This window comes from Schistosoma haematobium, chromosome ZW (genome assembly GCF_000699445.3).
Source record: "Schistosoma haematobium chromosome ZW, whole genome shotgun sequence".
In the NCBI taxonomy this organism is placed as follows: Eukaryota; Metazoa; Platyhelminthes; class Trematoda; order Strigeidida; family Schistosomatidae; genus Schistosoma; species Schistosoma haematobium.
In genome coordinates, this window is record NC_067195.1 from 7,467,741 (window position 1) to 7,481,732 (window position 13,992).

Here is a 13,992-nt window from a genome sequence, read left to right on the forward strand (position 1 = left end):
ATGTCCACCTCATCCATAATTTCTCCACCAAGTATGATTGGATTGGTGTTCTCCGTGTTGTATTTGAGGATCTTGCTTTCTCCCTTGTGTGTCACATATGGACAAACGAAAGCAATGCACTGGATTATGAAGATAACTGTCTTTTCGAAAAGTTGTGTAAGGCTATAGAGATATTTTTAGTTGGAGCCCATGAGACAGATGAAATCAGTACATGAAGAGTTTCTGGTACACAGCATAGGATTAGCATTAATGGCTCTGATATATTCCTTAGATCTTGGACATATTATTCGATACCCTTTACTGTTTGGTTGACCAATCTTATTTAGGACATTCTATCAATAGTTAATCCCAAGAAAACCTAGGTTATTGTGGAGCATCATATATTTCGGAAACTTTTCCCCATAGACGGGAATATTATACTGTTTCACCGACCAATTTCAGTAAAACAATAGAAGCGGTGATAACAACAAAAGACATATTAATCAGCGGTAGAAAACCACGTTGAATTTGTCTCTCGAGAAAGCAATTTCATATTGAAGACCGTATTGACTTGAAGGTTGACAGGAACTCCACTGAAACTTTAAGATGTTATTGTTTCGTAGTTTGTTGAACATTGGAATCCCTAATATTTTAACGTTTATTATGGCAATTATGTTGGCTATTCAAGTTGGTGTTAGTAATTGACTGAGGTAAAAGTCATGAATTCCGCTAACAAATCTCAAAACGACGAAGTTACATAAAACATGAAAGTTAAATCACTGTGTTGATGCAGCAGCTTCATGATGAGGACATTGTACTTATAAAGGACAGACAGGCATCGTCAGTATAGAAACTAGCACAGATGTATATTGGCCCAAATTATCACATCACATTAGAACTTACTTATGAAGTGTGTTCCGATTACAACATAGCAAATATTTCGTATGATCGGTTGTGTCAAACGCCTGTGTTTCTGAATATGTTAGTCAGCCAGATGCAACATAGTACCTAGCACATTTACATCGGTTCAAGTTGCCATACCCTATTAATACGAGATAAATTTTCAGAGTAGTAGAATTAGTAACACGATGATGGTACAAAATACATGAGGCATGCAGGAAACAATTCTAAAAGCACAAATCTATGAAACAATAGAGAAAATTTGATTTTAGTGAAGCTTTGTTCTCTGAGCTGGATGGTTTGGTTGTGCAGGTTTCATCGTTCTTCTGAACGACATCATCAGCACAAACTTCAGCTACAAATCTTCTCCACCATTTCAAAACCATATGAACGTAGTATGCTTCTCTTTGTTCGAAAATGTGAGAATTTCGCCAAAAGGCATGCTTCCACTCGAGAACAACTGTATTTTCTCCACGAGTGTCTTCGCCAGCATGTTCTACCAAAAAGTGTTATATACAGACCTCCAATCAACTGCCTATTGGGATGAAGAATACCCGAGCAGTGTTTCAAAGACACCTATGATCGAATACTGAATGTTAGCTACAGTACAGATGTATCATTGTTTTATATAAACCTAGTATTTAGGAATTTCCGACATCAGACAGTGATCTTTGCATACTAGCCCTATGAGTTAGCTCATGATGAATGTTGAGCTCATTTCTAACTATCTTCAGAAATACATTGCCGTTGAATAAAAATAGAATTCAGCGAATAAAATTTCCATAAGCTGTACATTTATATTTATAGCTGTTTGGCAAATACATAGGTCTTTAGAAAGATAGAAAAGATTGCATCACAAATAGATTTGAGATTTCAAATGAGGTTCCGTAATAAGCATGGGGTTAGAGAAGAATAGTAGATGGAAAAAGTCAGAATTATGAGAGATAATTGTATACTTGACAGATATATAGCGGTAAATTAATCCCCAAATTAGGTGGTTCTGTAAGTCTTTAACACTGATGCTGACCTCATTAGTTTTTCTAACCACACCTAACTGAAGGACCTACATGTAAAGGCGTCGTCAAACTCAGAATACCTGTGGCATCTTGAGATAAGAAAATTGAGAAACGCAAAGGTTATAATAACAAATGAATAGTAATCATGAAACGTTGTTAAGGGATAATGATAACGGATTACGGTTCAAAGTTACAAAACAGTAATAAAAGCAAAACAAATTTACTTGCTGTTGTGTGGCAGGTTACATTGGCCGCACGAAGCGATCACTACCAAAATGCATCTTAGAACATTACCCGACATGGCTTTTAAAATGGAGGGCAAAAAGCAATCACCAGTTCAACCTTGAACATGTTGCTTGAAAAGTCCCCCTTCAAAATAATCTAATGGAGGCCTAATCAAAAACCTATTCACTGATGAAGCGTTGGAGATCAACCAGTCCAAACCCGAACTCTACGTGCAAAAACGATACGTCCAACCACTCATCCCTTATTAATATGGCGCTGTTGTTGTAGAATTTTTGATTGAGACCATGAATCGACCATTGTCAGACCATCATTGGAAACTCAGAAATACTGGACAACTTTTTCGTCTTGGCATGGGACCCCTCAACCGTGCGCACCCACAACCCCGCACGCGGGATGAGAACCCAGGTTCATTGGTCTCGTGCGCGAACGCTTAACCTCTAGACGCCTAAGACAGCATCGATGCCCAACTTCAAGCAAGCCATGTAATTGTGCGACCATCTTGCACTGTCTGAGGTAGATACCTGACGCGGATTAGCCTCACTGGTCACGATCTCTCACTAAAACTTCGAGAGTTCCCACACGAAGCTAGCTACTGGTGAACACATAGTAGTTATTAGTATGGGGCTAGGATTCTTTCTTTGTCTTAATTTCCATCTGCAGTACTATCCAGTTATTGTAAACTTTACATTTCTCATTTCTATCCATATCCTTCAAGGGGATAGTTATCTCATAATTCTGACTCGTAAATTATTTTCTATTTACTATTCTTCTCTAACCCCATGCTTATTATGCAACCTCATTTGAAATCTCGAATCTATTTATGACGCTATCTTTCTATAGACGTATATATTTACCAAACAACTATAAATACAAATGTAAGTAAGGATTACATCGAAAATGAAATTCTCTTCGTTGGATCCTCTTCTATTTTTATGTATTGATCGTTCCGATCTTATAGAGGCTTGTCACTTTGTGATACATGTTACCATAGATCTTGAGAGCAGCCTGATAATACATCAATTTTGTGTGATAATCTTTTAATGTTTTAATTTTACTTTTAAGCTAGGAATAATGTATTTATGGATAAATCTAGTTATCAACTTTTTAAAGGTACTCTCGAACATATCTGGTTGGAGTTTTTAGCAAGGTTTTTTTCTCTGGCGTAGGGTTGCCGACTCCATGCCAAACCCTTTTCTTTTACCCAGGCTTGGAACCGGTAGTGACTCTAGGAGAGCTACAAGAGATGAACAAATCTACTGAAGTTTATTTACTGACGGTTGATTAAATTTTATTGATTCCCAAAATGTATTTTCTCCTGTCTTTCTTCTATTATAGGATAGTAATATCTAATTGTGTCTTTTTTTTATCACGATATTTAATACGTTATGTTTTTAATCATAATTTTAAAAGACAACATGCAATAATATAAATGAGATGAGTTCATATTTTATCAATCAATAGTATTATGTTTACAGAGGATATCGTGTGAACTAACATTAAATTAAAAGTTTTTTAACACAACTTACGAGATCGAACGTTAAAATTACGAATGTATGAATTGATACTTTACATTTACGAAAGTCATGATACACTTTATCTGTATGTTTTATCATAATAAGGTGTGATCGGCTAATAAGTGCGGACGGTAGTTATTTGTTAAATATTCTTCTAGCCCTGTTAATTGTTACAAGCATGTTTAATGCATGAGAAGAAATTCCTGGGAAGAGTATCCAGTATTAATCCGTGACAATCGTATCATACGTTATTGAATTGTTTCCTAGTGTTCGCTTTACCAAAACTGTTGTTTCCGGACGAAGAATATGTGAATAGTAACCGCTAAGATCTATTTGTGGACATTTATTACATATATTCTTATTATATAACCATTAAGTAACTATACTTTATGTATATTCATATTCTTTTTATTATGAACTTTATTTGACCTGTTGACTATTATTATACGATTTAATATTCTTAAGATATTCCCAATTTATTAATAACCGTCTCTCATAATCACAGCCAATTTTTGACTTGATCTTGTATAATTGTTATTTTCTATTTTATGGTATGATGCAGTCTGGTTTGATTGTATATAAACTCAGTATAACTTAAATGTATGATTCGTATTGTGGAGGCTGATATTAGCGTTCTGGACTTAAACCGGCTGGATTAGGAGAAAAGCTATCATCTCGGTAGACCAATAAGAAAACTAGACTGCTTGTATAAGTCAGTGTCTTTAATTGGTGGTCATATCACGTTACATAATTAATCCGGCATAAGGATAAAACAAAAACTCTACGGTAATATCTAGCTATACGTTATTATTTCATAGAAATATTATTTAGCAAATATCTAAAACAATTAAGAAAAAGATGTCAGCTAGATATTATTGTTGTTTGAAAAAAAAAATTAAAAACTTTACATTAAAAAATCAATTTATACACATAACGATTTCGATAATTGTAAATTAAGAAAATCACAATTAACATCATTCAAATGATCATCAAAATCAACAATTTGACGGTGAACTTTTAAATGTAGAATTTCTTTTAACTTTTTATTAACATTGGGATTAAATGTGTACCTGAATTCATGAACAGAATATTTACTGAAGTAGAACTTACTTTGTATCATTCCACTTCCAATCTGACTTGCAAAATACTGTAAAGTAGTTTCCAGTTAACCGATGCAAAGCATCATTTTTAAACTATTAAATTATTAGGTTTTTTTACAGATCGTAACCGGATAATGTAACTTACAGTCAATAAACAAACGTTGCCACATTTTTCAGCTAACTTCTCACCAATTTTGCATGCAATACTTGTTGGGCTATATTTTTTACAGTGGAAAATGAAAAATAACAAAATTACGTATTGCAATTAATGTATTCATTTGCTTGGAAATAACCACATATTTGAAGACCTTTAGCTGCACAATATGAGTCTACCTATCATTCAATTTTGATAAACATGAATTTTGACTAACATGATACAAAGCTGTTTCCAGCATTGGTGTCAAATTTATGACACTGTGAAATAGCGGAATATAGTCAGTAATGATTATTTGTGAATCACAGTTTTGATCACTTAAAAGAATACCATTGACGGAACTCTCTGGATGCTTGGCAGCATGTAAAACCATCTTTAAAAATGCAAGTTCACCAATATGTACTGCAGCTGACATTTCCAAACCAACCTAAAAATTAACAACTGAAACATTAAATTGTTTGTCTATCAAAAGATTTACACCAATAGAAGATTAGTATGTATAGAACTATAAAAAGTTAAACAGTACATTTCGGTCAGTCAGTAACAACGTAGAACTTTGTACGTACGTACATGAGTTTGAGTTGCCATACCACATTAGCACGGTACATTTAGCACTTTCAATTTTATTGCAATCCTCCTAGAAAGCAGGTGGATATCCCAGCAATCAAAACAAACTATAATCATAAACTATGTCTTCTGTATCTGAATTTAAATCACTGAGCAAATACAGAAACATACGTGGTGAGATTACGTTTGGTCACTGCTCAGAATAATGCTATTTCCCACTTTTTAAAATGATAGGTGCATAAATGTTTTTTTAGAAACTAATACCACACCTTAACTATGGTAGTAAACTCTTCAAGGAAATGACAAAGCAATAACTACAAAGACAGTGTCCTTTGCACTTTTGCTGTAAAAATATCAAGTCGCATCAGCAAGCAGATGGCTATTGAAGGACCGATACTAAGTGGATATCCATTATTGTTTGCAATTCGATGTAAACATCACACATTTAAGCTCATGGCTATTCCGAATAAAAATGTTTACATCACCCTACTACACAAACCGGAATTAAATTTCAAAATAAGGGCTCAGAACAGTTCTCAGTAGCATATATAAATATCATAATTAAACTTATCATTGTTGAAACGGAAATGTCCGCAAATAGCTGCTATTTCCTCACTAAAAATTCGTTGGTTGATGTTGACTGATAATTTTTTACTCATGACAAGCAATCATTTATTTGAAACATGGAACGCTGATTGCTAGTGACTTTAAAACTCACCTGGTACATATCTATGTAAAAAATCCTCGTTTTATTTATGAACCAGATGTTTTAGGAAGTTTATGTGGTAAGACTACCGAGTGACGTTTTATTTAATGCTAATAAATTATATTACCATCATGCCCCCAAATGCCCTGGTACGGCCGAGAGTGGGGAGAGTCCGCTCTCCCTCACGAAATACTCTCACACGGCCACGCGTATACAGACTCTGCTAGGGAAGTCCCACTCATTGCCTTCTCACGGCGGGGGTGTTGTTTACGAAAATGAGAGAACGAAAAGCGAATGTCCGGCGCTTCAACCGGATCCCAAACCAATGGTGCACATGGGCTCTAGTATCCTGCGGGAACAAATAGCGTATGAATCAATCGTTGGTCACCGGCTGCCATGGGAATGCATCTCCTCACGATGCTCCACTGCCTTGTGGATCAGACCTTTAGGTCAAAGGCTCGAGATGTGGCCCTCTAAGAAAACCACCTGCTTCGTTTTGGGCACCCGGGCAGCATCACAGCCCACACACAAATAAAATGAAAGTGATGATATTTACTGAAAATTCTATTCTCACTTCGATTCACAGTCAAACAATTCACATTATTATTATTAATATTTGCTACGTCATTTTCTCATTCTTTTATTCCCACCTTATGTATCCTTATTTTTCGACTTATACAGCAGCTCACCTATGGTGGAAACTCAGTTCTATCTAAACGTTCTCGAGTCACTGCCTGGTTGAAAATTGTATGCTACCACCAAATATGAGTACTCAAGCAGTTTTTCTGAAAATACGTGCACCATTCAAATTGGCTGCCTTCAACGTTCGCACACTTATGCAGGTCGGACAACAGATAGGGCTGGCTATGTCTTAATATCGACGTTTGTTGTCTATCCAAGATCCGTATTTAAGACTATAGTGAAGTACTAAAAATTCGCTCTTCATCTGTCGCTTCGAAAAGCTTGTTTTGCGTGCATTTATCCGGAAACCCTGTGGCATCTTCGTCTGACCTTGCTGGCATTGGTGTCACACTAATCGCTAGAGCTGAGGCAACATTAACCGATTGGATCCCCATTAACAGTCGGTTTTGTGCTGTTAGATTAGAAAGTTCCATCGAAGTGAGAAGAAATTGGCGTGAGAAACTATGTCTTTTCGTCATCTCCGCCTATGCCCCGACAGATTGCAGCTCGGATGCAATCAAGGATGAGTTTTACCACCAGTTAACTGTTCTTCTCCACAAAGTGCGTTCGACAGATATTGTAGTACTAGCCGGAGACTTGAATGCTCAGGTCGGGCATCTAGGCACAGAAGAGAGTCGTTTAGGTGGCCGATGGGGACTCGTTGGTCGCAGGTCAGATAACGGGGACCGTCTACTGCAACTGTGCACAGACCACAACCTGTTTCTGGCTAGCACTAACTTTCGGCACAGTCATCGCCGATGTGCCACCTGGCGTCCTCCCTCTGCATCTCAAGCCTGATCGCATCGTGATCAGCTACCGCTGGCGTGGTTGTGTACAAGACTGCCGCTCCTTTTGGAGTACCTATCTGGACTCTGACCATGCCTTGGTCTGCGCCAATACTGCCTTACTTTTCAGTGGACAACGAAGTGACCACCACCAAAAGATTGATGTTAGCAATCTGGTTGCAACTTCTGTTGCAAGTAAGTATCGAACCGAGCTAGCCTCTAGGCTAGCTACCACTCCACCGAAAAGTATAGATGAGCATTGGTTGCAATTGCATGACGTCATGAAAATGGCGGGAACAGTCAGTTGTGGGTTTGCGAAACGTCCCGCTTTTAAGCACTGGGTTTCTCCTGGTTCCTTACAACTCATTGAAGCCCGTCGGCTAATCCGGGTGACCGTGAGTTTGACCACAAACGAAGGATGTTACGTAAGTAAATTGGGCAAAGCTTGCGTAAGGACCGAGAAGCCTGGTGGTCGAAGCGTGCTAATGAGTTGTAAGCAGCAGCTGCATCTGGTAACAACCTGAAGCTCTTCCAACTCATCCGAGCCACTGGCAGCAAGAAGTCTGGTGTGAGCGAAACCATCTGTGAGAATGACGGGATGCCAATCACTAACATCCATCGACATCTTGGACGATGGGCAGAATTCTTCGAAGCGCAGTTCAACTGTCCTGCTGCTCCAGCAACATCGGTCAGACTGTCCTGCCCTCCATGGCTGGTGACGACTGATCCACCAAACGAGGAGGAAGTCCGCAAGGAACTCCAACTCTTGAAGCGCTACAAATCACCGGACCCAGATGACTTACCTCCGGCTCTTTTTAAAGATGGTGGTGACTTTCTGACTAAGGAATTGACGACGTTGTTTACAAAGGTTTGGGAGCTAGAGAGTGTACCAACGTCATGGAGTGAGTCGATAGTTGTCCCTATCTTTAAAAAGGGTTCACGTCGTTCCTGTAACAACTATCGGGGGATGAGTCTACTTCCGATTGCGTCCAAGCTATTGGCTTCCGTCATACTTCGTAGGTTGTTCAAAACCCGAGAAAGATTGACTCGCGAGGAGCAGACTGGTTTTCGTTCTGGTCGACGATGTATTGATCATATCTTCACCCTCCGCCAAATGTCAGAACACCGCCATACTTATCAAAGGCCAACAATCGTAGTGTTTCTTGACATCAGGGCTGCCTTCGATTCGTTGGACAGGACTGTTCTCTGGGATTGTCTATTGAAGAAGGGTGTGCCTGAGAAGTTTATTAACATCCTAAAAGCCCTATATACAAACACCCCAGGCAGAGTGAGGGCATACAACCACCTCTCTCCATTGTTCCACTCGAGCAGTAGGGTTAGGCAGGGTTGCCCAATCTCACCATTCCTCTTTAACTTTACTATCGATGACATTCTGGAAACAGCTCTGATGGATGTAAGTAATGGTGGTGTGGATCTGTTGCCTGGAGAAAGACTTCTCAACCTTGAGTATGCGGATGATATTGTCTTACTGTGCGATGATGCCCAAGCCATGCAATCCGCACTTAATCAGTTGGCAATCAGTGTCCGTAGGTATGGTATGTGCTTTTAACCTTCGAAGTGCAAAGTACTTCTACAAGACTGGCAGGATTCCAATCCTGTACTCACCCTGCATGGTGAGCAGATAGACGTAGTTGAGAAGTTCGTGTGTCTGGGTAGCTGCATAAGTGCTGGTGGGGGTGTGAGTGATGAGATCGATTCACATATAGTGAAAACCAGAGCTGCTCCTGGCAATCTGGGCCACCTTTGGCGCCTTCGTGATGTTAGTCTGGCTGTAAAAGGTCGGATCTACAACGCGTCGGTGAGAGCAGTTTTGCTTTATGCTTGTGAAACCTGGCCTGTCCGAGATGAGGATGTTAGACGACTCTCTGTGTTCGATCATCGTTGTCTCCGAAGGTTTGCTGACATCCAGTGGCAACACCATGTCAGTAATGCAGAGGTTCGGCATCGTGTTCGGGCGCAGGGGCGATAATGCAGTTGGTGTCACCATCTTGAAACATCGACTTCGGTGGCTTGGATATGTTCCACAAATGTCGTCCCAGAGAATTCCACGTCGTGCATTATTTGCCGACTCTGGGACTGGTTGGAAAAAGCGAAGAGGTGGTCGGTGTATGACATAGTGTCGTGGTATGAAAGAAAGCTACAAAGGACTGGCTTCTGTCGGTCCTTCACGACTCCCTGGTTGGGGTCCGAGAGATGGTGCTACACAGTGGCTAGAGAAGTTATCAGATATGGCTCAGAATATAAGCCAGTGGCGATCCTGCTGTAACCTTCTTTTACTTTCTTCATAAAAAGTGATTGTGTCTTCCTTAACTGAAATATTTCTTCTGATTGTACCTTTCCGTTTCCCTCATTATTACTATTATTATTACTACACTACCTTACACCAATCTCTTCGTTATTGTTCTCTTTTTTGCTCTCCTTACCTTTTTTTCTCTTCGAATTCTCATTGTTTTGTGTGGCGCATATATATTGGCGCTCTCTTGTACCAATATTTGTGTTCAAATAAATAAATAATTAATTAAATAAATATTACCATCATGATCCCTTTGTGCTATCTTACTACAAACAAGAAACTCGTACTTTATATCTGGATCTATGAAAACTATTCTATTCGTTATTCTTGATATCAAAAACTGGTCAAATAAATCAACCTATTAAAAACATTGTCAGATCAGCTTTGGTCTAAAGTTTATTTTGGTATTAAGTAATGAAACTCTTGGTTGGGACACGTGAAATCGGCACAGACAGATGTCTTTGAGTTACCTAGGGTATACAATACTTCGAATCATAAGGTCAGTCATAATAAAAAGTCCTGTTACAATTATGCATTTGCCCAAGTCGTCGAACCAAATTAGCATGATGGGATAAAATTTAAAAAGTGGGTAGTGAGTGAACAAGAATAATGCAGTAGTAATAATAATGAAGTATTGAAAATGCGGTTCGAGATGATAGATGCCTTTCTCGATCAGAAATTCACATTTGTGATATTTCACATCAAATTTAGGATGAATTTATTTGGGTTCCTGATTTCGATATTTCTATCGATACGTTTACCAATATATACTTAAACGCAAGTTCCAAGTTGACTTATACATGTTGTGGACTGGCTTTACGTATTTTGATATTTGTTAACACATAGTGTATCGACACAATTTGTGATTTTAGCTCGCGTAGTAGTGATTAGTCTTTTAAACGAAATTCTAACGAAGGTGTGTGTCGGATGACTAAAATAGTATTCCTTTACATACTAACCACTAGTGGATAAGACTCTATTTATGTCCAAGATCTGATTGTATTCAGAAATGTCAGATGACTGTTGACAGACAGCATGAACTCGAGAAGGGATGAACCTTAGTTCATTATTATGTTTGTAGGATGTCCAGTCTACCAGCTTTGGTGAAAAATTGACAAATTCAGTGTGAATTTCGCGCAAATCTTGGAAAAATCTGGCAAACACCTAAAAAGTTACACTGCTGTCAAGTTTATACACAAAATCACCACCGGTTTGGGTTCCTTTTTAACTGAAAGTCCACGATTTTCACAAATGTCCTACAAGTGCGGTTCAAGAATTAAAACTTTGAATTCAAGCAAAGTATGCTAGCCCAAACTCCTAACTTTGGGAAAAAACAACAATTTCTAGTAAATTTAGTGAAAATTCCATTGAAAGTTTCGGTTAAAAAATAACCAAAGGATCGTTAATGAATAAGGATGGGAATTTTTCCCGAAATCCACCCAAATGTTTCCCAGGTGTAGGATTCTTTCTCAGACTTAACAAGAAAATTCACAAAGCTCAGATGTTTTCCACTATAAACTAAATTTACCCAAGATTTTTATGCACATTGGGAAAATGGTATGAATCACCAATTAAAAATCCAGAAGATCTAACTGGTTGTTTTTTTCCAGAATTGACCCTACAGTTTTCCATGTCCAGGAATTTTGAGGGCAATTCACCAATTTCATAAACACTCTAGTTCATAGATCCTGTCCATTCAAGTAGTATAGATATATGCAAACGTTCTACATTTAGTCCCGTGTACATAGATTTCTAGGACATATATACTTTGTAACGGGATGATCTAAGATCGGCCAAAGCTCCTGGTTAGTAAAGCATCTGTGGTGGCGAAATAAGAAAAAGCAATTTCGAAGCAATATCTTCAGATGCAACAAAACATTTCAATGACTTTGTTCCTACTTCTCAGCTTGCCCCAAAAACACGGTGGCATTACAGCAGGTTACTCACTTCCAAAGAGTATACAAATTTTACTATATTTCATTTTCAGTTAACTGCATACAACATTTGTGAGCATTGTTATATTCTAATCTTATCTAATGAATATATCTGTATGTATACATAGCGTTTGATAGAAATGATTAACGTTCTCACTTTGGATTTCTAATTTGCAATATAACTGATGCAACCGAACAGGATTAACGAAAGTTCAGCCTCCCGAATCACTCATTTATTTTAATAAATATCCTCATTGATGATATGGAAATCTCATTTAGACCAAAAATGACAATCACGGTGTAAAGTATGGGAAGTGTTTTTGAGAAAGACTACTTGTAGTACGTTTGATAACTTGGCGGTGTAAGATCGTGCGATAGACAGTTTTGGAAGTAGTATTAAACGATAAATACGTTGTACGCAAAAGCTTTCCGCTGCAGCAACCACAGTAAATAGTCAAGCTTCTACACAAACTGAAGTTAATAGGAAACGTGGTTTCTGTCCAGATTATCAGTGTCGATCATGACCTAGCCCCCAAGTGCCCTGGTACAGCTGAGAGTGGGGAGAGTCAGCTCATCCTCGAGAAATACCTTCACATGACCGCGTATATACAACCACTTTCACGGAAGTCATACTCACTGCACTTTTGTAGCAGGAGTGTGGTTTACGGAATTTAGAGGATGAAAAGCGAATGTCCGTCGCTTTAAACGGGTTAGTGGACACGGAGGATCGACCTAGGGGAGTTGGAAAATCCTTATTTCAAACCAGTCGTGCACATGGGCTCCAGGATCCTGAGGGAACAAATGGCGTATGAACCTATTGTTGGTCACCGGCTACCATGGGACTGCATCTTATGTTGCTTCACTGTCTTGTGGATTAGAATATTAGGTCGAAGGCTCAGGGTGTAGCCCTGTAAGGAAAACGCCTGCTTCAGTCTAGGAGACCGGGTAGTATTCCAGACTCACACGAAACAACTGATTTGTGTGGCCCATATGTATACGGTATCAAATAAATAAATAAACTATTAAAAGCACAGATCCTTGAATTCGTGTACATATTTCGATCTCACACAGGAAAATTGTAGCGTTTGTGAAGTCAGAGAGTGGTCCTCGAAATTATTGAACCTGAGAAAATGTGGGGTACATTCTGGGGACAAAACCAGTAAAATCTTTTGGATTTTCAATTAGCGACTCAGCATTTTCTCAAAGTGCATGAAAATCTTAGATGAGTTTAAGGAATATTTTGTAAACAATCCCCACTATGAGAAACTTTGAATCTTCTTGTTTTTTCTCAAAATTTTCAATGGAACTGTCCCATGACTCATGTATAATCAAATAACTTTGTGCTCAATTTGGGAGCTTGAGGATGTTCTAAGCACCTCCAGTTTATGCTTTTTCAACTCGGATTTCCAAGTAAAAAAATACGAATTTTGTGTTAATATACCGTACATGTGTCTCTAACCTAGGACTAATTATAGGAAAAGAAATTTCAAAAGTCAGTAACAAAATATTTGTTTAGAGGGCTAGTTTTGCATATATTAGACTGACACCACTTGTGAACATTCACAAGCAAAGATCATTGAAACGTTTTCACAGTGAAATCTTAGCTCACGTTTATGATATAAATACTTAGTATCCACAAAAATCTACATGGTAAGACAAAAACACTAACTGCAGCGCCACAATTCAATCAATTGGTAACGTAATGTACGACGCTCAATGCCACTATGAAATGAACCGTTTCACAGTAAATCTTGTATCATTGCTACAGCAATAAACAGGTATTCTTAGAGGAAAAAACAAATTTTAAGAGGGAAAACCATTTTTACAACAATTCAGCTCGATTGCTATTGTATTTATCTAACTACTCTACAAATGCGCTGTCAGTGTTTGTTGCTAAACTGCAGCAATGGTCATTTTTGATGTGGTTTTGAACGACTTTGACAGCTTTATGGGTTATTTATGCGTTCGGAAACACATCTGTGCCTTTAAATTTGGGCTAAAAACTGAACTCTACCGGTTATGGAGGCAAGGTGACTCATCACTTTTTACGAATGGAACGAATCCAAACAAGTACCGTGATAGAGAATAAAGGTATC

At 38.3% G+C, this 13,992-nt stretch overlaps 1 protein-coding gene across 2 annotated transcripts; it reads right to left on the reverse strand.

Moving 5' to 3' along the window:
- Nucleotides 1-4,084: 4,084 nt before the first annotated feature.
- On the reverse strand, nt 4,085-13,611 carry EMC8_1 (ER membrane protein complex subunit 8; the record flags this gene model as incomplete). Of its 2 annotated transcripts, none has more annotated exons than XM_051210289.1 (6): nt 13,506-13,611; nt 5,127-5,336; nt 5,012-5,088; nt 4,901-4,970; nt 4,766-4,848; nt 4,085-4,725 (listed from the first exon to the last, which is right to left on the reverse strand). In XM_051210289.1, the coding sequence occupies exons 2-6, from the start codon at nt 5,322-5,324 to the stop codon at nt 4,578-4,580; spliced, it is 576 nt and encodes a 191-aa protein (XP_051070264.1). In that variant the 5' UTR covers nt 5,325-5,336; nt 13,506-13,611. The 2 variants fall into 2 exon arrangements, with proteins under 2 accessions (XP_051070264.1, XP_035588332.1); XM_035732197.2 differs by lacking the exon at nt 13,506-13,611 and adding an exon at nt 5,480-7,832 and having other exon boundaries at nt 4,578-4,725.
- Between the last annotated feature and the right edge of the window lie 381 nt (nt 13,612-13,992).